Source organism: Schistocerca nitens, chromosome 4 (genome assembly GCF_023898315.1).
Source record: "Schistocerca nitens isolate TAMUIC-IGC-003100 chromosome 4, iqSchNite1.1, whole genome shotgun sequence".
Lineage (NCBI taxonomy): Eukaryota > Metazoa > Arthropoda > Insecta > Orthoptera > Acrididae > Schistocerca > Schistocerca nitens.
Window position 1 is genome coordinate 376766469 of NC_064617.1, and position 27625 is coordinate 376794093.

At 42.6% G+C, this 27625-nt stretch overlaps 1 protein-coding gene and 1 long non-coding RNA gene across 2 annotated transcripts in view; one reads left to right on the top strand and one right to left on the bottom strand.

Moving 5' to 3' along the window:
- The window catches only part of LOC126253536 (uncharacterized), a 59138-nt gene that overhangs the window by 16688 nt on the left and 14825 nt on the right, over nt 1–27625 (bottom strand). The gene's annotated exons all lie outside the window — the stretch shown is intronic.
- Nucleotides 8714–27426, top strand: LOC126253535 (holotricin-3-like). Its single transcript, XM_049954923.1, has 2 exons — nt 8714–9303; nt 27305–27426. Exons 1-2 carry the CDS (start codon nt 8806–8808, stop codon nt 27311–27313), a joined length of 507 nt encoding a protein of 168 aa, XP_049810880.1. The 5' UTR covers nt 8714–8805; the 3' UTR covers nt 27314–27426.

Genomic DNA, 27625 nt, shown 5'->3' on the forward strand with positions numbered 1-27625 from the left:
CTAATATTACTAAATACTGAGTAAAATTGCATATCTGAGGAGTGTGCTGCAGTCTAGTGAGATTTATACCAAGTGAACAGGGATAACAGTTTGCTGCAGCACCTGGTGGCACTGACGTAAACTTGTAGTTAAGTGGTAAAGGCTAGCTGTGCATGCCATGTAGCGCGCACATTGCTTATCAAATCCGTATGTATTTGACCCGTAAGACAAAAGCTCCTTGAAACATACACAGTTCAAGATGTGCTCAGGACCCTGATGCCAAGTTTCACGGAGTCTGGAGGAATAACAATACATATCGCGGCAGATTTAGTGTCATGTACTTCAGATTACGGCATTCATGTTTCATTTAACAGCATTCAAAGAAAAATAACCAATAAATCCGCAAGGTGTCAAAAGTTAGGATGTTCACGTGCTCTTGCGCTCTTACACAGCAACCGCCACTGTCGTTAAATTAAGATTTGATTTTAGCTATGTATGATTTAGCTTTGTATGATTACAGAAATGATGAATGATATTAATTGCACCAGGCCAGGTTATTTGAATGAACTTATTGTTAAGATTGAATGAAATATGTAACAGTTATCTGCGGATTTCAAGGCGCAGTGCTTTTAATGTTTATTTTCAAGAATATAAGTGGGAATATGTTATTCCAGTTCTTCGTCGTTTTCATTGCTGTTTTGAGAAAGTATGATTCTCTAGATTTTCAGTCTGTTAGATGCACAACAGGATTTTTATTGATATGAAGAATATTACGTGAATTTAAGATCATATAACTAGTTCTTGGAAAATATAGAAATTCTTTAGATTTACGTATGGAAGAGAAGAGCTTTATTTAAACCGCAGTCAGACATACATTTAGGGCTTCAGATAGACAGTTTAGTCAATTAACGTTGTGTATATTCGGAGATACAGGGAGCGAAAGGCTATTTACAATTTGTACAGAAACCAGATGGCAGTTATAAGAGTCGAGGGGCATGAAAGGGAAGCAGTGGTTGGGAAAGGAGTGAGACAGGGTTGTAGCCTCTCCCCGATGTTATTCAATCTTTATATTGAGCAAGCAGTAAAGGAAACAAAAGAAAAATTCGGAGTAGGTATTAAAATTCATGGAGAAGAAATAAAAACTTTGAGGTTCGCCGATGACATTGTAATTCTGTCAGAGACAGCAAAGGACATGGAAGAGCAGTTGAACGGAATGGACAGTGTCTTGAAAGGAGGATATAAGATGAACATCAACAAAAGCAAAACAAGGATAATGGAATGTTGTCAAATTAAGTCGGGTGATGCTGAGGGAATTAGATTAGGAAATGAGACACTTAAAGTAGTAAAGGAGTTTTGCTATTTAGGGAGTAAAATAACCGATGATGGTCGAAGTAGAGAGGATATAAAATGTAGACTGGCAATGGTAAGGAAAGCGTTTCTCAAGAAGAGAAATTTGTTAACATCGAGTATAGATTTAAGTGTCAGGAAGTCGTTTCTGAAAGTATTTGTATGGAGTGTAGCCATGTATGGAAGTGAAACATGGACAATAACTAGTTAGGACAAGAAGAGAATAGAAGCTTTCGAAATGTGGTGCTACAGAAGAATGCTGAATATAAGGTGGGTAGATCACGTAACTAATGAGGAGGTATTGAATAGGACTGGGGAGAAGAGAAGTTTGTGGCACAACTTGACTAGAAGAAGGGACCGGTTGGTAGGACATGTTTTGAGGCATGAAGGGATCACAAATTTAGCATTGGAGGGCAGCGTGGAGGGTAAAAATCGTAGAGGGAGACCAAGAGATGAATACACTAAGCAGATTCAGAAGGATGTAGGTTGCAGTAGGTACTGGGAGATGAAGAAGCTTGCACAGGATAGAGTAGCGTGGAGAGCTGCATCAAACCAGTCTCAGGACTGAAGACCACAACAACAACAACATGAATATTAGGCCCCTATTTGATAGAGTGAGAACTCATTATTACTTAAATGCCACGGAAAAGGATTCTACCATAGGTACCAGTTACATGCAAGTTTCGACAACACCATCAAACGCCACAGTGCTGATGGGGATTTTCTGATGCATAATAGCGTACGTTCTATGAGTTCAGTACCGTCACTGTCCGGACCAGGCGCCACCCGAAGAAATGAAAAAGGATTCAAATATTCTGATTCCACTTCAGTCAGAAACCACCGGCAGAACCGACCGTGCATCGAAATCACAGTGTTCAGCATTTTCTGTGACGGGAAGTTTTGTTGTTCGCTGACCAGGGTCAGTTCTGATTCAATCTTATAGATATTTTCCGGGCCAGTTTTATTTGGTCCAATTTGTGCTGTACTTGCACTCTGTGAGAATTACAAGTTTATTATTTAATTTAAACGAGATAAAAAACGTGCCATGTCCCTGTCTCGCATGGGATACCATACAGGACACCACGAAAACAAAGAAAGGCAGGTAACAGTACATTATTGTAATGAACAAAGTTCACATGTCTCCAGTGTGATTACTTTCGTGTTGCTCATGATGCTAAGTGATTAAAAATAACCGCGACTGTCATTCATATTGAGGCGTGTACCGATAGCTGTCGTACACCCAAATTACTTCATGAAAATATTGCTCCCATAGATCGAAATAAGTGACGAACAGACCCACTGTCCCGTGTGTAACGTGACAAAATGATAACCATTATCAGTCTATGATAGGCAGTTCTGTTCATAAATCCGCAAATATTGTGCATATCATACGTGTAGAGAGAGAGAGAGAGTAACAGAGACGCTGAAGAAATTCAACTGGCAGACACTTGAAGGAGATTATCTTGAGGAAGGCTAATGACATAGTTTCAAGAGCAAGCTATGATTGATGAATTCGGGTATATATTACAACCGTCCACGGGCCCCTCCCGTAGGAACAGTGAGAACAATGTTAGATTAATTACAGCACATACAGTGGCATTTAAAACGTCATGTTTCCCATGCTCATTGTGTCAATGGAACGGTTACAAGCCCTAATAAGTAGTACTGCGGGACGTGCCCTCTGCCATGCACTTTAGATGGTTTGTGACGTATACATGTAGCAGTCCTCCCCCCATGAACCATGGACTTTGCCGTTGGTGGGGAGGCTTGCGTGCCTCAGCGATACAGATGGCCGTACCGTAGGTGCAACCACAACGGAGGGGTATCTGTTGAGAGGCCAGACAAACATGTGGTTCCTGAAGAGGGGCACCAGCCTTTTCAGTAGTTGCAGGGGCAACAGTCTGGATGATTGACTGATCTGGCCTTGTAACATTAACCAAAACGGCCTTGCTGTGCTGGTACTGCGAACGGCTGAAAGCAAGGGGAAACTACAGCCGTAATTTTTCCCGAGGACATGCAGCTTTACTGTATGATTAAATGATGATGGCGTCCTCTTGGGTAAAATATTCCGGAGGTAAAATAGTCCCACATTCGGATCTCCGGGCGGGGACTACTCAAGAGGACGTCGTTATCAGGAGAAAGAAAACTGGCGTTCTACGGATCGGAGCGTGGAATGTCAGATCCCTTAATCGGGCAGGTAGGTTAGAAAATTTAAAAAGGGAAATGGATAAGTTAAAGTTAGATATAGTGGGAATTAGTGAAGTTCGGTGGCAGGAGGAACAAGACTTTTGGTCAGGTGATTACAGGGTTATAAATACAAATCAAATAGGGGTAATGCAGGAGTAGGTTTAATAATGAATAAAAAAAATAGGAGTGCGGGTTAGCTACTACAAACAGCATAGTGAACGCATCATTGTGGCCAAGATAGACACAAAGCCCACGCCTACTACAGTAGTACAAGTTTATATGCCAACTAGCTCTGCAGATGATGAAGAAATTGATGAAATGTATGACGAGATAAAAGAAATTATTCAGGTATGAAGGGAGACGAAAATTTAATAGTCATGGGTGACTGGAATTCGTCAGTAGGAAAAGGGAGAGAAGGAAACATAGTAGTTGAATATGGATACGGGGGGAAGAAATGAAAGAGGAAGCCGCCTTGTAGAATTTTGCACAGAGCATAACTTAATCATAGCTAACACTTGGTTCAAGAATCATAAAAGAAGGTTGTATACCTGGAAGAATCCTGGAGATACTAAAAGGTATCAGATAGATTATATAATGATAAGACAGAGATTCAGGAACCAGGTTTTAAACTGTAAGACATTTCCAGGGGCAGATGTGGATTCTGACCACAATCTATTGGTTATGAACTGCAGATTGAAACTGAAGAAACTGCAGAAAGGTAGGAATCTAAGGAGATGGGACCTGGATAAACTGAAAGAACCAGAGGTTGTAGAGAGTTTCACGGAGACCATAAGGGAACAATTGACAGGAATGGAGGAAAGAAATACAGTAGAAGAAGAATGGGTAGCTTTGAGGGATGAAGTAGTAAAGGCAGCAGAGGATCAAATAGGTAAAAAGACGAGGGCTAGTAGAAATCCTTGGGTAACAGAAGAAATATTGAATTTAATTGATGAAAATGCAGTAAATGAAGCAGGCAAAAAGGAATACAAACGTCTCAAAAATGAGATCGACAGGAAGTGCAAAATGGCTAAGCAGGAATGGCTAGAGGACAAATGTAAGGATGTAGAGGCTTGTCTCACTAGGGGTAAGATAGATACCGCCTACAGGAAAATTAAAGAGACCTTTGGAGAAAAGAGAACCACTTGTATGAATATCAAGAGCTCAGATGGAAATCCAGTTCTAAGCAAAGAAGGGAAAGCAGAAAGATGGAAGGAGTATAGAGGGTTTATACAAGGGCGATGTACTTGAGGACAATATTATGGAAATGGAAGAGGATGTAGATGAAGACGAAATGGGAGATAAGATACTGCGTGAAGAGTTTGACAGAGCACTGAAAGACCTGAGTCGAAACAAAGCCCCGGGAGTAGACAACATACCATTAGAAGTACTGATGGCCTTGGGAGAGCCAGTCCTGACAAAACTCTACCATCTGGTGAGCAAGATGTATGAGACAGGCGAAATACCCTCAGACTTCAAGAAGAATATAATAATTCCAATCACAAAGAAAGCAGGTGTTGACAGATGTGAAAATTACCGAACTATCAGTTTAATAAGTCACAGCTGCAAAATACTAACGCGAATTCTTTACAGACGAATGGAAAAACTAGTAGAAGCGGACCTCGGGGAAGATCAGTTTGGATTCCGTAGAAATGTTGGAACACGTGAGGCAATACGAACCTTACGACTTATCTTAGAAGAAAGATTAAGAAAAGGCAAACCTACGTTTCTAGCATTTGTAGACTTAGAGAAAGCTTTTGACAATGTTAACTGGAATACTCTCTTTCAAATTCTGAAGGTGGCAGGTATAAAATACAGGGAGTGAAAGGCTATTTACAATTTGTACAGAAACCAGATGGCAGTTATAAGAGTCGAGGGGCATGAAAGGGAAGCAGTGGTTGGGAATGGAGTGAGACAGGGTTGTAGCCTCTCCCCGATGTTATTCAATCTGTATATTGAGCAAGCAGTAAAGGAAACAAAAGAAAATTCGGAGTAGGTATTAAAATTCATGGAGAAGAAGTAAAAACTTTGAGGTTCGCCGATGACATTGTAATTCTGTCAGAGACAGCAAAGGACTTGGAAGAGCAGTTGAACGGAATGGACAGTGTCTTGAAAGGAGAATATAAGATGAACATCAACAAAAGCAAAACGAGGATAATGGAATGTAGTCAAATTAAATCAGGTGATGCTGAGGGAATTAGATTAGGAAATGAGACACTTAAAGTAGTAAAGGAGTTTTGTTATTTGGGGAGTAAAGCATCTCGTGGTCGTGCGGTAGCGTTCTCGCTTCCCACGCCCGGGTTCCCGGGTTCGATTCCCGGCGGGGTCAGGGATTTTCTCTGCCTCGTGATGGCTGGGTATTGTGTGCTGTCCTTAGGTTAGTTAGGTTTAAGTAGTTCTAAGTTCTAGGGGACTTATGACCACAGCAGTTGAGTCCCATAGTGCTCAGAGCCATTTGGGGAGTAAAATAACTGATGATGGTCGTAGTAGAGAGGATATAAAATGTAGACTGGCAATGGCAAGGAAATCGTTTCTGAAGAAGAGAAATTTGTTAACATCGAGTATAGATTTAAGTGTCAGGAAGTCGTTTCTGAAAGTATTTGTATGGAGTGTAGCCACGTATGGAAGTGAAACATGGACGATAACTAGTTTGGACAAGAAGAGAATAGAAGCTTTCGAAATGTGGTGCTACAGAAGAATGCTGAAGATAAGGTGGGTAGATCACGTAACTAATGAGGTGGTATTGAATAGGATTGGGGAGAAGAGAAGTTTGTGGCACAACTTGACTAGAAGAAGGGATCGGTTGGTAGGGCATGTTTTGAGGCATCAAGGGATCACAAATTTAGCATTGGAGGGCAGCAAGGAGGGTAAAAATCGTAGAGGGAGACCAAGAGATGAATACACTAAGCAGATTCAGAAGGATGTAGGTTGCAGTAGGTACTGGGAGTTGAAGAAGCTTGCACAGGATAGAGTAGCGTGGAGAGCTGCATCAAACCAGTCTCAGGACTGAAGACCACAACAACAACAACAACATGTAGCAGTACATGTATCTGTGAATTGTGTAAACTTTAAAGTGTCATATATTTCAATTGTTTCTGTATTCCAAGAGGTGGAGATTAAGGACCAACCAAGAATTTGCCTTATACATCATGGAGAACCGCCTAAAAACACATGCAGGCTTGCCAATGTAATACACCGACAGTCATTAATAAACCACGTGGATTCGATCCTGGCATGGCTCATCTTCCTGCACGTGGATTCGATCCTGGCATGGCTCATCTTCCTGTCACAGAATCTAGCGAGCTACGCGTTCAGCTATAAAAACGTATTGATCACATATTATAATACGTGGTATATTAAATATTACCTTGTGCCACGGCTTTTCGAGTGTTGATATGAGTGAGTGTATGAATACCGTAAACCAGGTATACTTCGACCGATTTTCAGATTCAAATGTGATTATTATGACCATTTTTCTTCTGTGATAAGTTAGTGAACAGAGAGGCTTGTATGAAAATATTACATACTAATTAGTACATTTTCTAAAATGCGGAGGAGGTAATGGAAAAAACATTAACTGGACTATACTTCCACCACAGCCGTAAACTACCATTCCATTTGCAGTCGATATTTCAAAACCACAATGAAACCTCCACGACCCAGGGATAAATATACTGATGTAAAATTTTCTTAAGTAGTTTACTAAGCCTCATTAAAGAAGAAACCTCGTATGATAAATAAATCAAACAATACGACCCATAATCAAAATTAAAAATATAATGGAAGGTACCAGGATGGAGTACGACGCGCGTAGCTCTAAATTTAGTTGCGCGTAATACCTTAAATTTCATCCGTCTGAAACGTACACTGTAAATACTTATTTCAAATCATCCGTTGCGGTTGGAATTAAGATTATCCATTTATTAAGTCAATATCTGGCACTTGTGGCCAGACAAACTTCATTCCTTGTTTTCGGAGGTATTTGACATTACAAGTTATACCTGAAAACTGCCTGAACGACAACAGCTTGCAGTTTGAGTAATATATGACTGACATTTATTTTCGTTAGTTGTAGACTCATTAACAACTACAAATGAGCCTTAATCTATATATAGACGGTTAATTTTTTTTAATTTTTTAGTTCCACACTGCCATAGGCATCTACATCGTTTAATAAATTGCGTTTTCGTAATGCTCTGATGACAATGAACAATGGTCAGAGTAACCACATAACAGAGAAACGACGCACATGATCTCTGAAATCATAATGTACTGGCAGACATACACATGCGAACAAAAAAACTAATCGGTGGCCTGTTTTGAGAATTATTCGAGTAAAATACGTGTTATAGTTGAAAACATTAATGGGTTTGTAGTTAAATGACATCGGTGGATTTTGCACAACCAGATTTGAATACACTTTTGTGGGCCCAACTGCAAGTCGCAATAGGTTTACCAAGTTTAGCGCAAGAAAATCGCCAGTTCACCGAGCGAGGTGGCGCAGTGGTTAGCACACTGGACTCGCATTCGGGAGGACGACGGTTCAATCCCGCGTCCTGCCGTCCTGATTTAGGTTTTCCGTGATTTCCCTAAATCGCTCCAGGGAAATGCCGGGATGGTTCCTTTGAAAGGGCACGGCCAACTTCCTTCCCCGTCCTTCCCTAATCCGATGAGACCGATGACCTCGCTGTCTGGTCTCCTTCCCCGCAACAACCCAACCCAATCCCTCGGCAGTACATAGTGCCATCTAGCGTACATTGACGGAACTTTATCATCAAACAGTACAGATTGAACACGCTACTTACAGCCAGCAGAGAGCTGCACAGCTTTTAGTGTTGAATTTTCAAAGTAACCACGGTGGCTCTCTGAAAAAGCGCTAACTGTAGTGGAAATCGGACTCTGTGAAGTGTGGTTTCACAGTTTCCAACAATAACTCGGCCTCCTTAACTGGGTTACTAAGTTGCTGCAATCGCTACTACATTTTTTTCGCGAGGCATCTTACACCGAACGGCCGCTTATTTGTCTCTGGAAAAACCCTCAGCCGCTCCGATTCTAGTTGAAACTACTTCACCCCGTCGATAAACGAGTAGCCAGAAAAAAAAGGAAAAAAAGAATAACGCTTTCGACGAAGTGATAACTGCTACAGAAAAGTAACTGCGGCGAGGACGACCCATATTCGGCGGTAGGTTATCGGCGCACTCGCGCGTAGGCGCCTCCGTATCCATATATACCGCGCCGTCGGCAACGGCAGTGCACTGCGACTGCATCCGCAACAGAACCAGAACCGCTCCAGAGATGAAACCGTACAGCAAGCTGTTGCTGGCGTTGGCGCTGGCCGTCGTGGTAGCGGCGTGCGTGGTGTCGGCGGCCAAAGGCGACGGCGACGACGAGAACGCTTCCGGCAACGCGGGCCACGAGGGCCACGGCGGCCGGCACGAGGGTAGAGGTCACCAGCACCACGGCGAGGGCCGCAACTGCAGCCACTCGCACGGCGGTGAGGGTAGAGGTCACCAGCACCACGGCGAGGGCCGCAACTCCAGCCACTCGCACGGCGGGGAAGGCGGCGCCGACCACGGGGGGCGGCCCGGCGGCAGGGGGCACCGGCACCACCACCACCACCACGGCCACCGCGGCCAGCAGGGCGAGCACAGCCACGAGGGCAGCCACGAGAGCCAAGAGAGCCACGAGGGCAGCCACGGCGGCCGCGGCGGCGGCGGCCACCAGCACGGCCAAGGCGCCCAGGGCGGCCAGCAAGGGGGGCAGGAGGGCTCCCACGCCGGGGAGAACCGCGAGGTGAGTGTCGCCTCTGGGACCCTTCTTGGGATCCCCCAACTTCATTCGGTAGTAACGGAACCCTTATACGTTTAAAACATTTGATCCCGTAAACATCCGCAACTGAGGTACATACGAGGGTTGGAACTTACACTACTGACCATTAAATTTGCTACACCAAGAAGAAATGCAGATGATAAACGGGTATTCATTGGACAAATATATTATACTAAGACTGACATATGATTACATTTTCACGCAATTTGGGTGCATAGATCCTGAGAAATCAGTACCCAGAACAACCACCTCTGGCCGTAATAACGGCCTTGATATGCAGGGCATTGAGTCAAACAGAGCTATGATGGCGTGTACAGGCACAGCTGCCCTGCAGCTTCAACACGATACCACAGTTCATCAAACAGGCGTATTGTGACGGCCCAGTTCCTCGGCCACCCTTGACCAGACGTTCTCAATTGGTGAGAGATCTGGAGAACGTGTTGGCCAGCGCAGTAGTCGAACATTTTCTGTATCCAGAAAGGCCCGTTCAGGACCTGCAAAATGCGGTCGTGCATTATCCTGCTGAAATGTAGGGTTTCACAGGGATCGAATGAAGGGTAGAGCCACGGCTCCTAACACATTTGAAATGTAACGTCCACTGTTCAAAGTGCCGTCAATGCGAACAAGAGGTTACCGAGACGTGTAACCAGTGGCACCCCATACCATCACGCCAGGTGATACGCCCGTATGGCGATGACGAATACTCGCTTCCAATGTGCGTTCACCGCGATGTCGCCAAACACGGATGCGACCATCATGATGCTGTAAACAGAACCTGGATTCATCCGAAAAAATGACGTTTCGCCATTCGTGCTTCAAGGTTCGTCGTTGAATACACCACCGCAGGCGCTCCTGTCTGTGATGCAGCGTCAAGGGTAACCGCAGCCATGGTCTCCGAGCTGATAGTCCATGCTGCTGCAAACGTTGTCGAACTGTTCGTGCAGATGGTTGTTGTCTTGCAAACGTCCCCATCTGTTGACACAGGGATCGAGACGAGGCTGCACGATCCGTTACAGCCATGCGGATAAGATGCCTGTCATCTCGACTGCTAGTGATACGAGGCCGTTGGATCCAGCACGGCGTTCCTTATTACCCTCCTGAACCCACCGATTCCATTTTCTGCTAACAGTCATTGGATCTCGACCAACGCGAGCAGCAATGTCGCGATACGATAAACCGCAATCGCGATCGGCTACAATCCGACCTTTATCAAAGTCGGAAACGTGATGGTACGCATTTCCCCTCCTTACACGAGGCATTACAACAACGTTTCACCAGGCAACGCTGGTCAACTGCTGTTTGTGTATGAGAAATCGGTTGGAAACTTTCCTCATATCAGCACGTTGTAGGTGTCGCCACCGTCGCCAACCTTGTGTGAATCCTCTGAAAAGCTAATCATTTGCATATCACAGCATCTTCTTCCTGTCGGTTAAATTTCGCGTCTGTAGCACGCCATCTTCGTGGTGTAGCAATTTTAATGGCCAGTAGGGTAAATAGTCGCAACTATTTATTCACAAGCGATACAACAGAGTTACATGTTTGCACCTGTCGCTGTACTCCGAAGTAGTCACCAGAGTTGTGTAGAACCCGTTGCCAGCCACGTGGAAGGCGTAGTATACCGTTAGCAGAGCATGTTCTGTTGATGGTGCGAATTGAGCGGTCTACTGCCTGTCGAATCTCTGGAACAGTTCTGAAGCGAATGCCGCGAAGTGGTTCCTTCATCTTCGGAATCAAAGCAAAGTCACATGGATTTGAGTCCGTGGAGTATGGTGGTTGGTACAGTACTGCCCAGTCCTATCGACCGAACAGACCAGCCACAGCTTGCGCTGTATGCGCCCGCGCATTGTCGTGCAAAATGATGGGTGCGTTGCGCAGAACGTGTCGCCGCTTCTTTCGCAAAGCTGGTCGCAGGTGATGCTCCAAAAACGAACGGTAATACTGTGCATTGACGGTCTGCCGTGAAGGAACGTAATGCGTTAGGATAATACCATCACAGTTGTACACGATAACTTTCACCATACTGAGGCTCTGGCGCACTTTCAACTTTCGCGGCGACCCATAATGACGCCATTCGTTGGATTTCCGTTTCAGTTTTGGCTCGTATGGTGTGGCCCACGTCTCATCCAGTGTTACTATACGGCGTAAGAAACGCTCTCCATCGCGCTCATAGCGCTCCAAGTGTGCCTGATCAGCGTCGAAACGCATCCACTTCTGCATTTCCGTCAAGTCATGCGGAACCCATCGAGATGCAATTTTTCGCATGCCCAGGCGCCCTTCAGGATGCGAAGCACAGTCGTAACCGCTATTCCGGTTTCGTATTTACTACGCCATCTTCATGCCCCGTGACAGGCAGATGATGGCTGAAGGGATCGCTGTATCAAGCAGAAATCTACAGGTACCAGTATTTGAATGCAGGCCCCTGTTTAGGCACCAACCTAGGTTGCAATCTTCCTACACGTCGGTCGGGGGCCTGAAGATAGCGTAGTAAATCGCCGAAACTCGTAGCCAAATAAAATAACAGTCTGGAAATTAGACGGATGAAAGGTGTTTAATTTGACATCCTCTACAGAACAGCGGAGAGCCGCAACTATCTTTGAAAAGATGGACATACACATATTTTTATAGGGCCTTTCACAATTCGTGTTACACACTTCTGGATTTAATAGAGGGCACTTAGTAGATCAAATTTCAAATGGGAACCCACGTCCTGAAACGTCAAAGCTGAAGGCGCCATCGCCTGTAAATGTTTGTATGTACAGGGTGATTCCGTGATGATGTTACGAACTTTCAGGGTTGATGAAGCTGGATAAGTGTATCAATTTGAGGTATACGGATACGGTCAAAGGATACGGGCATTTACGTCACATATTTTGATACTCGCGAATTCGCTCATCAAATCCAATAGTGTACTTCCCGTTGATCTGGAATCGTGAAATTCGGCAAGAAGATACGTTTCACAGTAAAAACAAAGAAAAAATTCTAAATCTGTTACTTTGTAAACACATTACATACAAAATATTTTCTCCCGATTGGTGTCTGGCTCTCTGTCCGTTTGTCTGTTAAGACCCCTTTTTCAGGAACGAGTGGAAGCATCAACTTAAAATTTATGTCATATACTAAGGTCCAGGATCCCTTGGCTGTGTAAAAAATCTAAGCTTCTAACCCAATGCAGTCAAAAGATATGACCATTTGTGTTACGCATTTAGATCGTCTCAAACTCTCATCAAAACCTATAGACGAAATACCTCCATACATAATAAGGTTTGTACGGGACCCTCAAAACGAGAGTCCCACTCACACCTGCCTGGTTTTTATTAATATTATAGTCTGCCTTTTTTCCCGCTTTTTGCCTAAATCAAAGACGCGTTTTACGATATGAAAATGTCGCTACGCTCAACATATTAGGACACTCACTGCTACGTCAGGTAGTCAATTAAAGCTATCATCAACCTAAGGATTGGTTTTTGCATCACACTGCCTTACTGGGCAGGTTTCTACAGGACGTTGTATGCCGTTGCCTTACTCCGACCTATGAACTGACTCATCGAGCTAGCTATACAGGGTGGTCTGAAACAGTCTGCAAAGCTTGTAACGGTGTTGCAGAGTGGGTTGTCCTGAGAAATAATTGTTAAGAAAATATTCTACACATTGCACTGTTTCCGAGTTAATTAGCCAATCAAGCCGATGCGATAGTAAATTCAAGTGGCGCGACACCTACACTTAGTGTCAGGTGTTCTCTTAGCGCAGATGATAGCGCACGAGGCTGCTCAGCCTTTGGTTCGGGTACGGTCCTTACTACTGTTCCATGTCCAATTTTTGTATCACGCTCGTTTTCGGTGTGAGGAAACCAAACGAGGAACAGGTTTGGCTACACCGTTTCTAGCGGGCCGCTTGAATTTGGGCGCGCAACGACCTGATTGGCTAACTTCAAAGCTAATTGGCTCGAAAACGGCACATCGTATTCTTAACAATTATTTCTCAGCACAATCCACCCTGAAACATCCTTACAAGTTTTTCAGACTCTTTCTGACCACCCTGTAGAGGGATCTACAGTCTAGAGAAGACCACGGTGAAAAGTTTTGAAGCATGACTTGGGGCTCAGGGCAGGTTGCTCACCCGCTTAAACTCATTCTAACACCACTCTGATAAAATGTTATTTATGTCGAATCGTTGTTGTTAATTCTGAGAGACATACTGACCGTCTCATGCGCATAGCTGATAAACGATGAGTAAAAAAAAAGAAAATGTTTCTGAACAAAAAATGTTTATCTCCGTGTGACCTTATTTATTTTGAGAGGTAGGGGCAGGGAGGGAATGGTGCGATCCGTCATTCTTCAGACTTAGGGCCCTCTTGGACTTCCTCTCCAGTGCCAGATCAGCATTTTGACCCAACATCCTCAACTACTTGTTGCATATATTCCAATCTCGTTCTACAATTTTTGTTCTTTGTGGCGCCTCCTACAACAATGGAAGCTATTTCCAGATGTCAGTCTTTTACACATGTTCCATTCCTCGCCGATTCTGCGAAATACCTTCGTATTACTTATCTGCCCACTTAATCTTCAGTGGCCTGTAACACCACATCTCAAACGCTTCGGCTCCCATCCATTTCCGTTTTTCCCAAAGTCCACGATTCACATCTATACAGTGCTGTGTTAGCCAGATGTACATTCTTCGAAACTTCTTCCCCAACTTGAAGCCTTTGTTTGATACAAGTAAACTTTTCATTATACATTTCAGCCATGAGTCACGCCAATCTTATCACTATTAGATTCGACTTAATAAAAAGCCATCTTCAAATGGGCTGTTTAAAAAGAAAGGAAAAAAATGGACAGTAACATAGCATGAAACTAAATTATAAATCATGCTGACTTCTAAACATAACTACACGTTCTTGAATACGTAACACATTGTTGTTTACAGAAGCTCGTTTGATTAGTAATTTACGTTACTACTAATTTAATATTACTCTTTTTCTTTCTTTTTAAATAGAAACTTGATAATAACTTGGTAATAATGCGAAGGTGGTGATGACCCTAATTGTGTGAGCTGAGGCTGAAATATGTAATTAAAAAATCAGTGTGTTTCCTTAATGCGGTGTATCTACTCTGTTTAAGTACCGGTCGATTTTTTGTCGCGAGAAACGCTGACTGCGTCTTTACTATCCTGCGTTTCGTGCCCTTCTTGATTCTTCTGTGGCGCGGTATTTGCTACCAAGTTAGCATAATTTCTTCACCTCAGATGCTATACGGTCCTCAGTTTTGATGTTAAGTTTATTGCTTAATCTCATTTCTGCTACTCCTCATTACTTTCATCTGTCTTAGGTCTTCTTTCAATCCATAATCGTCCCCATTAGGCTGTAATTCGTCCTCACTTTCCCTGAAGACAGCAACGTCATTTGCGAATTTTGTCATTGACATTCTTCCACCACGAAGTTGAATTCCATTTCTCAATCTTTTTTATTTCCTTTGCTTCTTCTTCAATACACAGGTTTAACAGTTGACTGTACCCTTGCCTTACATCCTTTTTAATACAAGCATTTCTCTCTTGGCCTTCCTTTTGTTCTCTATTGGTTTCTGTATGTATTGTATGGAGGCCCACATGCGGCATGGTAGTTGTGGGGCGGGAGGAAGGCCCTTGCTCCCCCCTCCCTCCTCCTCCAAAATGTTTGGGCTTACACTAGATACAATGGAAACTTTCTAGTACGAAAATGCTTTCTTATAATTTTCATTCTTGATTGCGACTGAAAGTCAAGTGAAAGGATGCAACATGGCTGCGTCTGGGCTATTTCAGCACAAAGCAAAATTCAGTCAAGGTTAGTATCTTTGTTCGAAATTTTGTGTAAATAGATGGCTTTCACGTAGAAAAAAAGGATTTAGCGGAAAGAGTCACGTGGAGTAGAACAGAGCTGTCAAAGAGAAAGTAATCTTCTAGCCCCTGTCCAATCGTATCTAAGTAAGCAACTCCAACCACATAAGAAAGTGAAGGTACTAGTTCGGAATCACTTAACTAGGCATTTTTCATCGATCACCTTATAAGACGGCTTTCGACCCAGTTAGCTACTGAAAGTAAATTTTCAGTCTGTTCGGTACAACGCGTGTGTGCGTTATCAATTCAGAAGTCAGTTCGGTAAGCCAGCGCATTCAGTATTTTGCACCCTTAGTTCAGCCGTACTGTAGATGGAAACAGGGTCATCATAACAACTCTGATCACTGGAATCATTGCGAGTAATGTGAATCATTTAATTCTTTATTTCAGTTCTTCAAAAGTGAAATGACATTAAGCATTTCATCCATCCTACGGACTTTTATAAGCCAAAAAATTTATTTAAAGAATTATAGATATACCACTTTTCCAAACCCTAAGAAAAACAGTCAATACTTAATATCGTTTCTGAGTATAGAATACGTAGCACTGATCCGAGTTCGTCTTGGAACACATTGTTTTCAATTAGAGCTAGCTGGAAATTCTAAATCTTACCGAACGAGGTACGATCGCTAGTCATTGATAATCATAAAATCGGACAGAATTCGAATATTAGCGGATGAGGGCCACTCAGGAGGAAGTCGTTTTCAGCAGAGACAAAACTGGCGTTCTAAGTGTCGGAGCGTGATAAGTCAGATTCCTTAATCGCGCCAGTAGGTTAGATAATTTAAAAGATTAAGTGACTAAGCTGAACTTAGATATTACTGGGTCTTGGTGAAGTTCTATGGGAAGAAGAACGTTAAAGCACACTAGCCAGCCAATTCCGAGTGCAGCTTTACATATTTTAAATATTTTCATGTGGAGTAACCAACTTAGTGAGAGCGATTCTTGAGTTCTACAACAGTAATCAAATAATAACCTAATAGTTAACAATGAACTTCATACTTCAGTAACATTGCTGTAAATTAAATAAATATTTATCTAGAAGTTTTGCGGAAATTTGAGCTATTAAGCCGGACGGGGTGGCCGAGCGGTTCTAGGCGCTACAGTCTGGAACCGCACTACTGCTACGGTCGCAGGTTCGAATCCTGCCTCGGGCATGGATGTGTGTGATGTCCTTAGGTTAGTTAGGTTTAAGTAGTCCTAAGTTCTAGGGGACTGATGACCTTATAAGTTAAGTCCCATAGTGCTCAGAGCCATTTGAACCTTTTTTTTTTTTTTTGAGCTATTAACACGTTTATGGGTCATTTAAGGGGAACGAAAACGGGAAATCAATTCCTGTCCGCCTGTCTCGCTATTAAAAGGTTTACTCGAATCTGTATTTATATTATAATATGAAAAGTAATAGTAGGTGAAATAAGCTCTCCAGAACCTAGGCCCCATCCCCCCCCCCCCCCCCACACACACACACACCCGAAAAATAATCCTTCGTGCAGGACTGTATATAACTCACCTTTCCCTAGAGCCTACACCCATTTTCCTGAGGATTTCAAGTACCTTGGTCCACTGTATGATGTTAAATGATATTTCTTGGTCGACAAATGCTACGAAGATGTCGTCATTTGTCTTCAACTCTTCGTTTAATTAACATATATAACGTGACACCAGCCTCTCTGGTGCTTTTACCCTTCCTAAAGCATCTCTCTAAGTTTCCGTGAATGGAAATATTCACTGTTAACTAAGTAGTATCAAAGAAAGAGGTTTCGTGAAAAGTATAGGACGGTCTCGTTCTCAACAAATGGGTCTAAAAGTGATCGAGGTGAAGCAAAGAAGGTACAGGGCTCTCAGTCGAATGGAGCAGATTTCAAGCCTCTTTAAGCGATCCAAATTTATGTTTTTATTGGTTTTCCTAACTCACTTTGTAGAAAGTCGGGATGATTCCTTCGGTAAGGTAACAATCTAATTTCTCTCACGTCGTCCAACTCCTTTCCGAAATCAGCTACTATCAGACCGTTGTCAAGAGGACAGTCAAGTCAGACCTACCTTCCTTCCTTCTTTTTTACTAGAGGAAACCCCTTTGACAGACAGAGGAAACCAAATTTGCTGTATCTAAGGTTTAAAACAGTCCTGTTTTCCATACAAGTTGTCCTGTCTCCTGCAGCCCACCCCTTAAATGCGTTTGGAGAGCGGCATCTGGCACCAGCAAAAGGTACTGTGATGAGTTAACGCTACACCGAATTTAAGGAAGTTTCCTCGGCTTCAAATACATAATTGTTATCCATTTTTCATCAGTCACCAAGTGCAAAAAGTCGACCGTCCGTTATACAGTTAAGTCGTACCATAAGCTTATGACTGTATCAACTGAGGTTAGTTTTCATGACTGCACTCGGAAAAAAAGCATCTGCTGATTCTGACATAAGTTTGTGCGCAATATAACACAGTGTCAGACATCTGGCTCAATCAACGAAAGTTACATTGTCCTTCAAGAATACGGCACGCTTCAGTTTCGAGGTAAGTAACCGTATGAGTCTCAGCATTACAAATATACAAGGAAAATCAATGGGTTAGGCGTTTCGTTGAGTTAGTTCCTGAACATTTGCAAAAGAAAGAGATATGGCGCAACATCCGTCAAAATAAACTTTCTTGTGATAATTCTGGAAACACAACGAGTTTGGGAGGAGTTAATATATATTTCCCGTCTGTCCACAATGATTTAGGTGTTTCGAGATTTTCATAAACTCAGCAAGAGTTTCAGACAGTTCCATTAATCTGGCGACGGTCTCTCCCATCAGACACCTTTTTCCGGCTATTTTCCTGCCCCGCTTCGAACTGCACCTTTATGACGAGAAATTTATCTCTGTAAACTTTCTGTCTTCCTTCCTGTCTCACACCTCTTCACAGCGGCCAGCAGTACGAAAGGTTTTTAACAGATTTACCAACAGCGACATGTGAACCAGATCCCCGTTTGACACTTCTGACCGTACAAATTTCACCGTCTGAAAACGTGTAATCTGGAGGTCTGGCTGTGAACGATTTGCTGATAGAAGTTTCGTACCAGTCTCTCAGGCTTGTTCCGATAGTTCAGTTGATACCTTGTATTTTCGATGGCAGAGATTCCTCTTCGAATTATAATCCGACACACAGTTTCACTCCGTCACAATTTAATGGAGGGTATGCATTAAATTCGAGGGGCGTTCATTTGGTAATGTAATACTTTTTCTGAACTCTGGTTGGTTTTACTGTAGATTCCAATACACCATATTATTCCCATTTATTTTAACTACGAAACTCTATTTTTAAACGTAATCTCCGTTTGATGCGGTGGCCTTATGCCACCCTGCTAGGAGGGGCTCTATGCCCGTATGGTATCACTCTACTGCCCGACGTCGGTGTCAACGACTTGCTGCATCGCCCTTCCCTATCTTCCACGTATTGCTTCCTAAGAGTGCATCCTTCATTGAGCCAGACAGATGGAAGTCGGAAGTTTCGAGATCCGGGCTGTAGGGGGGACGAGGAAGAACAGTCCAATGTATTTTGTGAGCTCCTCTCGGGTGCACATACTTGTGTGATGCCTTGCGTTGTCATGGAGAAGAAGTAGTTCGTTTGCTTGTTTTGACGACGAACATGCTTCTTCAATTTCGTGAGGGTAGCACAATAACTTCAGTTATTTGTTTTCAGAAATAACTGCGTTGGTCTTTTATCTTTGACAGTCATGGTCTCCGTCAGACAGGCGCAATGTTCCTTGCCATGTTGATTTGCAGCGCGCTATCTTGTCCTACTTAGTTTCACGTGAGCTCCCGAGGCCCACCGCACGGCGTCCATGGAGACGAGGTGCACGGTTCTCGGCAGGGGAGTAATCATTTTCATCATCATTGACCCGTAAGTTGCCAAAGTATCGTCAATTAAAAATGACTAGCAATACGCCGGCCGAGCTCCCCCGCATGTGGCCTCCCGGCCAACAATGCCATACGATCATTTCATTTTTCATTTTTTTTTTCAACCCATAATAGGGCCAGGAAAAAAATGTGTTGCATTACTTATTGAGCCGGCCGGAGTGGCCGAGCGGTTCTAGGCGCTTCAGTCTGGAACCGCGCGTCCGCTACGGTCGCAGGTTCGAATCCTGCCTCGGACATGGATGTGTGTGATGTCCTTAGGTTAGTTAGGTTTAAGTAGTTCTAAGTTCTAGGAGACTAATGACCTTAGAAGTTAAGTCCCATAGTGCTCAGAGCCATTTGAACCATTTTTTTACTTATTGAACGACGCTCGTAACAGGACAGGTTCTTAGTCATGCGTGTGATAACCAGGTCTCTGCGGCACCAGGATCTGTAAACTGTTAGTAGTATTATATATTCCTTCTATTGGCATCCTTGTTAGATGCGACAATTACACTTGCATTCTGCTTCATTGTAAACTTTCCTACAGTTTTGATTTCAATCTCGGCTAAATGGAGTCTTTAGAGACTACGATTTTCGAACTAGTAAATTATTTCTAAGTCGTAATGTGAGCGTAGCTTCTCGCGCTGTTTGCCACATTTTCAAACGGCCCAGATAAGTTATTTGCCGTTACGCACAGCGATAACGATTTTTATATCAACTGCTCGTCATAACTAAAGTTCCAAGTATAAATTTGGTTCGCCCCTTGAAAGTAAACTACCATGACCTCTAGATAATCTTCGTCTTGTACTACGCAAATGATAAACAGGCTTTTCCTAGAACTTAGCCCGCTGATAGGAGTCGGTCACAAACTGGACCAGGACTGCGAAACAGTTCAGAAGTCATCTAAGTCTTCAGACTATAAACGAACAAGTCTCCCTTATCAGGACGATAACACTTGACCCCAGCATGCGAATCAAAATTTAATGAGGACAATGTTTGTTTACTGTTGGTTGCTTGCAGAATCCGAGTTTCTGTCTAAATAGTAGAGAACGGAGAAATAAAAACTGTTCAAGCTGTAAAAGTAACGTCAGACTTCAGGCGCCGGACCGGTACAGATACCTAGCTATGTGTAAAACAATATTGATTTCATTCGCTGCTCGGATTTCATTATTGCATGTACTCAAGACATTTATTTTCTAATTTTCCTGTCTCCTACATCACCATTATCGTTAAATCAACACCTTCATAATGCGGAAACTCAATAACTTTTGGTTACATATCTGAAACTTACTTATCTTTATTTACTTATTACTTAGTAATTTTGATGAATTCTTAGTTATAGTTACTACATACCGCGTCTACCGTTTCTATGAGGGTATCTTTTTGATTTAAGTGAAACAAAAATTGCAACAGTCACATCCAATAAGATGTTCCGATATTCAGCCATAAAATCGTTGAGCATGTAATTCATGCTGTTCACCTCATGCTGTTCGTCTCAGCACAATGTTTTTGGTATATAACAAACGTTGAGAAAGTTAATCACCAATCAAAAGTATCGATGGTGAAGCATGAAGACTTCAAGTTTCTTTGTATTAGCTAACCAATGTTCTTTCCGCTTCCTGAGATAATAAACAAAGTGATGGTTCGACGTTTGCTTTGTTATTATGAATTGATTAGGGCAAAAAGAACTTAACGCACTGGAGTTTTTAGCGCACAAGAAAACTTTACGCAGTGGAGAAGATTAGCGTTTAATGTTATTTTACCTATAATATTTTGTTGCAAGTGGTAGCTAAGAGCCTACAAACCGGAGGGAAAAGACCTGGATTCGTTCTACTGTAACATTAAAATGTCATATAGCCGATAAATTTCTTTCGGAAATATAATCTGAAATTAATTCAATTTTTCGTAGCAAATTTGAGGTATACGCTGAACTGCACTACACTGAATCTTAATTGCAGGCATCAACCACCTATCAACTAGCCGTGGAAATAGCGTGGGGCACTATAACAACAAACACGAGCCGATAAGACATTTAAGGTTTTGCCTATCGAAACTTTTCTCCATTAGATTTTTTTCCTCCGCAGTGCCTGCGTCTAAATATATTTTCTGCAAGCCACTGTTCAATGCGACGCAAAGGTTATTTTCTATAAGTGTTAACCATTTGTTGTGCTGTTCCGTTATGAATAGAGAGGGAGCAAAAGGACTGTTCGTTAAGCTCGGCGACTTGCCGTGATCTTATTTTCTAATCCCTACACGATGGCTACAATAGAATCGTAGAAGAGTCTACCTCAGATACCCGTTCTCTAAATTATTGAGAACAATTTTGTCTTTCTACCAAGGAATTTATCTAGCGCTTTTTGGCCATTTTCAGTTCATGTGTGAACAGTGTCTTAATGTGGCGTAACTAAAGTAATTATTCTACATCACACGTCTAAATAAGCACATCCTGCTCGAAAAGACAAACAAAAATTACTAAAAGTTTTCAGAAAAAAACCTACATAGATTCTTACGGAGTATGGTCGCGCTCTTTTTTTCCAAAAACAGCTCAAGATACCAAACAACTTTCTTAGCAACAACTTTCAATTGCATTAAAATGTTTCGAAAAATGAAGAGGAAATGTTAATCGAAGGCGATCAGTTTGGTGCAGCTGTCGTGGTATTCAGTCAGAAGACTGGCTTCATGCAGCCTTCCACGCTAACAGCTTCTTTAAGAATGCTAACAGCATGTCTTACAGGTGAAATTACATAGTGCTACTAGCACTGGCATTGACTATCGATACATCACTTGAAATTTTTTCAACGGATACTAACCAAAAAGCAAAATACTTCAACTTTTGTGTAATACAGCACTCTGAACTTGAACTGATTATGAATTGTTAAAGGCACCACCATTTGTGAGAAAGCCTATAAACAGACATGAAATTTGTAACCACATTTCTTATGAACTCTCCATTTTTTCAACATGAGGCACAATGCTATAATGAAAAGATAAGTGGTTTTGTTTTCATTTTTCAGTTCTCCGTATGGAAAAGTGTTGCAGTCACCTTTCACATGAAGTTGTGGTACTTGTCAATCAGTCCTCAGAATAATATTACATCTGTTTCTGAAATTCTCTAACATTTGATCTCTCTGTCGCTGTGCATGTGTTACTGTCTCCCACCGGCAAGACTGATACACTTAGGTAAACAGGCGATTTTCAACTAACATTCTCTCCAGCTTCCGCCTTAGCTTAACTTCGAGCTCATTTTTACATCGAAAACCACCACAGCATTAACCTTTCAGTCTGAGCGTTGTACGTGTTTCCCTTTGGGTAATCATTAACAACTATAAGATAAGTAAAATTTTCCAGATTATTTTCAGTTCCTTATGACCATACTGCTAAAACATTATTGCCTCAATGTTACCGTCATGTCTAACAGAATAGACAAGAAACAGAAGCCGAAAAGTAAATGAGAGCTTCGATGTCTTACAAAGCACATAGTTGCATGCGTTTCACAATTACTGGTGTTTTATGCAAGGTTTTCTATGTGCGATACATTCTGAGGAATAAACATACTGATACCTTTCAGACTGCATAATGTGTGCTACGACCATATGAAAATTTGGAATTATCTTTTAGGCCTTCCACGTATGATTGCTTACTACAGAGAGAGTGTACTGTTTAGTGGTCCTTATTATGTTGCCTCTTTATTTCATCCTTTTAAACGGTGATTTAACAGCAACATTCACGTGTGAAATCTGTAATGTTACCGACATCCAAAGTCTTCTCCAATTTCCTCTTCCCGTTATTCCTTCTTGACGATTTTTGTGATCTTTAAGCAATTATTGTAAAATTTCGACTTTCACTTCATTCATATCTATTGATCGTAAACACTTTAGATGATTAGCTTGCTTGTCATGAACTACGGGGAAGGGGGGGGGGGCAAAAATAAGGAAACACAGAAAACACAACACATTATAATGCCTACTATGGTGTACGATAACCACTGACATTCAAAGCAGCTTCCAGTGTTCAGGGAATAGATAAATATAGTGTATAGTATGCAAAGGATGCTTGTACCATTCTTTCTGCACCATAGTGGCAAGCTCAGACAACAATGATGGAGGTGGATAGCGATCATGTACCCTTCTCTCCAAAGTAGACAACGAAAGCTCAACAATACAGGGTGTTTATAAATGAGTATCGGGGTTTTAAAGCTTTATAATATTTATTACATTAAACTTAAAACAGTTATAAATGATATGTCAAATGAAAGAGTAACTCAGACAGTTTTACCAAGAACCTTATAAATGTTCAATGTGAGCACCATTTGTCACACGGCACACGTCAAGTGTATAGCCGAGTTCTTCCCAAACGTTGATAACTGTATCTCCAGTGATTGTAGCAACAGCTGCTTCAGTCCAGTTTCTTAAATCAAGGAGGTCTGCTGGTAGCGGAGGCACGTACACACGATCCTTGATGAAGCCCCAAAGGAAAAAATCGCATGGCGTTAGGTCGAGTGAACGTGGAGGACATGCAAAGCAAGCCCTGTCACTGGGCCCCTTGTGACCTATCCAGCGCTTGGGTACAGGGAAGTTCAACCAATCGCGTACTTCGCTATGCCAGTGAGGCGGCGCACCATCTTTCTGTAAAATGAAGTTCTCTGGCTCATCTTCTTCTTACTGAGGGAAGAGCCATTGCTCTAGTTTATCAAGGTAGGAAGTGCCAATTACAGTAGGTTGACCAAAAAAGAAAGGCCCATAAACGTGATGTGAGTCGTGTGACAAATGGTGCTCACATTGGACACTTATAAGGTTCTTGGTAAAACTGTTTGAGTTGCTCTTTCATTTGACATATCATTTATAACTGTAAGTTTGATGTAATAAATATTATAAAGCGTTAAAACGCCGATATTCATTTATAAACACCCTTTATTGAGATCTGACGACTATGTGGAGGCCAGGGGAGGCGCGACAATTCATCCTCGTGCTTCGCTACACCAGTTGTGGAAGATGCGAGCTCAGTGGACAAGGGCCCTGACATCTCGGAGCACAACATGTCCACGAGGAACAAACACTGTACCACGGAATTCACCTGACCAGCCGGCCCGAGTGGCCGAGTGGTTCTGGGCGCTACAGTCTGGAACCGCGAGACCGCTACGGTCGCAGGTTCGAATCCTGCCTCGGGCATGGATGTGTGTGATGTCCTTAGGTTAGTTTGGTTTAAGTAGTTCTAAGTTCTAGGGGACTGATGTCCTCAGAAAGTCCCATAATGCTCAGAGCCATTTGTTTCACCTGACCAGCCAAAATAGTCATATAATCAATATCAGTAACGCAATTTGTACAGTAGCCATGGGGCTGGCGGAATGACACGATATTGCTGCCTAATTCATCACCGAACCCGCGCTATGCTTCGATCTTGAGGTGTAAACGAGGCCAGAAGCCGGAAACAGTGCGAAACAAGACTCATCCAACAAAAGTACATTCTTACATTGCTCCATAGCCCAGGTTTTATGGCTTCGGCACCAAGTTTTCCTCCTGCGGTCATTTGCATGACTGATGAGCGGTTTTGAAAGTCCAGCTCTCCCTGCAAATTCCTGCCTCTGGAGTTCCCTTCGTATTGTTTCGGTGGTGAAAAGGTTCATGAGTGCAACATTCACTTCTGTAGTGACTTTCGCGGCTGTCATTCTGTTCAATGACCGTCCAATACGATCACTCAAAAAATGGTTCAAATGGCTCTGAGCACTGTAAGACTTAACAACGGAGGTCATCAGTCCCCTACAACTTAGAACGACGTAAACCTAACTACTTAAACCTGCCCGGGGCAGGATTCGAACCTGCGACCATAGCGGTAGTGCGGTTCCAGACTGAAGCGCCTAGGACCGCTCGGTCACAGCGACCGGCTACGATCACTCGGCACACACTTTCGTCCACGTGGAGATCTAGCGGACGCCGTTTGTCCACTTTCCTTGTTTGTTGTTTAAATCTCTTAGATGATTCCTCTTGAAACATAGAACATTTCGGCTACTTTGGTTACGGAAGCACCCACCATACTTTCTCCAACAACTTGCTCACGTTAGAATTCACTTACTTCCGACGTAACGCACTCACAACTACACAGAACACTGTTATGACCACGACCGACACTTGCGACGTATGGAAGACTCTCCAAAGGTGACTTTCCTGGTCAAATACCACAGCGAAACCTGGAGGCTTGGCTAGCGTCTGCATTAAGTTCAAGCCTGCATTTCTCATGATCATTCCGCATTTAAGTCTAACCCCTGACATCTCGGAACACAACATGTCCACGAGGAACAAACACTGTACCACGGAATTCACCTGACCGGCCGGCCGGAGTGGCCGAGCGGTTCTAGGCGCTACAGTCTGGATGCGCGAGACCGCTACGGTCGCAGGTTCGAATCCTGTGTCCAACTACACCTTTGCAGAGTCTAGCACTTGGATGGCTGACCATCCGGTCTGTTGGCAAGCGGGTTGCACTCAGTGCTTCTGAGGCAAACTGAGGAGCTAATTGATTGAGAAGTAGCGGCCCCGGTCTCGTAAACTGGAATAGAAGGGAGAACCGATAGAGGTACTCAGGGTACCCTCCGCCACACACCGTCAGGTGGCTTGCGGAGTATGGATGTAGATGTAGATGTAGATATATCAATTTCACGTCACCGTCCAGTAAGTTACGTTAGGCTATCATTAGCCTAGCAAACATTTACAAGTGGCACCACAAATCAACACGTTGTTTTGAATAGTACTTTACATTTTCAACTTTTGTAGTCCTTCCTTCCTCAGCTGCGTGTACTATTACGGTGTATTGGTGATTTTTACTTTTTGACCGTCTAACTACACCTGAATGAAACACAATTTTCGTGCCATGTTTCATTGTTGTGGTTAGACAGTACTTAACATATTTACTCCTGGACGCAGACTGACTGACACAGAACATTACATAAATTATCATTACTAAAAACCGACTGACTAATATCCATTTTACCTGTGCTAGTTGAATGCTAACAACTCTCTACCGGCTGCTTTGTGCATGACGGCTCTATAAAGCCACACGTAGGACAGAAATTAAAAACGCTAAAATACAAAGGTATTACAGTTTAAATATTTACATGAAAACAAAAAAATTAAAAAAATGCAAGAACGCAACAAGCAGTAAAGCTTCTTTTTAACTACAACCTCTATATTTAAAAATGTGGCAAAATGAGAGACATTGTTTTACGAGAATGAAATTTTAAACTACGCTAGGACTTCCAAAGCACGCCAGGAACTTTCAGGAAAGTTAAATTTTTAGTGCCTTAGTTTTGTTAACTAAGGGCCTTGCCGCAGTGGTAACACCGATTCCCGTCAGATCACTGAAGTTAAGCGTTGTCGGGCTGGGCTAGCACTTGGATGGGTGACCATCCGGTCTGCCGAGCGCTGTTGGCAAATGGGGTGCACTCAGTCCTTGTGAGGCAAACTGAGGAGCTACTTGATTGAGACGTAGCGGCTCCGGTCTCGTAAACTGGCAAACGGCCGGGAGGATGGTGTGCTACCACATGCCCTTCCATATCCGCACGCAGTAACGCCAGTTTTATGAGGATGACACGGCGGCCGGTCGGTACCATTGGGCCTCTCAAGGCCTGTTCGGACGCAGTCAGTTTTGTTAACTAATACTTTACTTTAGGAAAGTTATACATTTTTCTAAACAGAATAATTTGATTTACAAAACATTCTAACATTCTAACTGGGAAAAGATTGCATTTTAATGTCCATATATTGTGGATTGCGAAAATTTTGAATACGAATAACTGTTGAAATATCAGCTTATTGGAAAAAGTAAAATGTTCCTTTGAAAGACGAAAATGGGGAGCTTTCAGATCAGCTACGTCAATCTTGAAACAAACGTTAGCGGGGACGAATTTTGTAGTGTGCGTGGTTTACATGACCGTAAAATTGTAAATATTTCCTTAAATAAAATGTTTCCACATGAACTACCATCATCGTCAGTAGTTTGAAAACTGTACTGCGAATAATAAAGTTTACTGCATAAGAATTTACTAATGTTGTGTAATCAGGTCCATATCTTACGTGTATAATAATATTTAAGGATTGGGATTATAGCAAGTGTAGGTATCCTACCTTGCCAAGTCTTGAACGGTTAGCGATAGTTCTATGTATTAACTAGTTTCTTTATTACAGCTTTATTTCACTGAATAGTCTTTTAATTTCTATTTTATGTTCTCATTTCAGAATTATTAGACGACGGATAACGCCGGCTTCATTGAAGACACGACCATATCTAGAGGTCTGCTGTACATAGATACAAACTGTTGACGTCAACTGCAACCTAATAAAATTACACGTTGTTAGTATTGCTTGTTTCATTTCAACGTCCAAGTAACACACCTGAAAATAAACTAATGAGCCTGTTATTAAATTTTTACGTTTTTCTTGTGGGGCGCATCTAACATAGCAACATTCTATGGCTGAGCTTAGATAAAAGGACGGGTAAGTGTTGTCATAACTCATTACCTATTTCTTGCAAGTGTTTCAGCGATGAATTCACAACAC

Bases quoted from the DNA above. Each gene is read 5' to 3' on its own strand.
- LOC126253535 (XM_049954923.1), top strand. From the start codon at position 8,806: ATGAAACCGTACAGCAAGCTGTTGCTGGCGTTGGCGCTGGCCGTCGTG.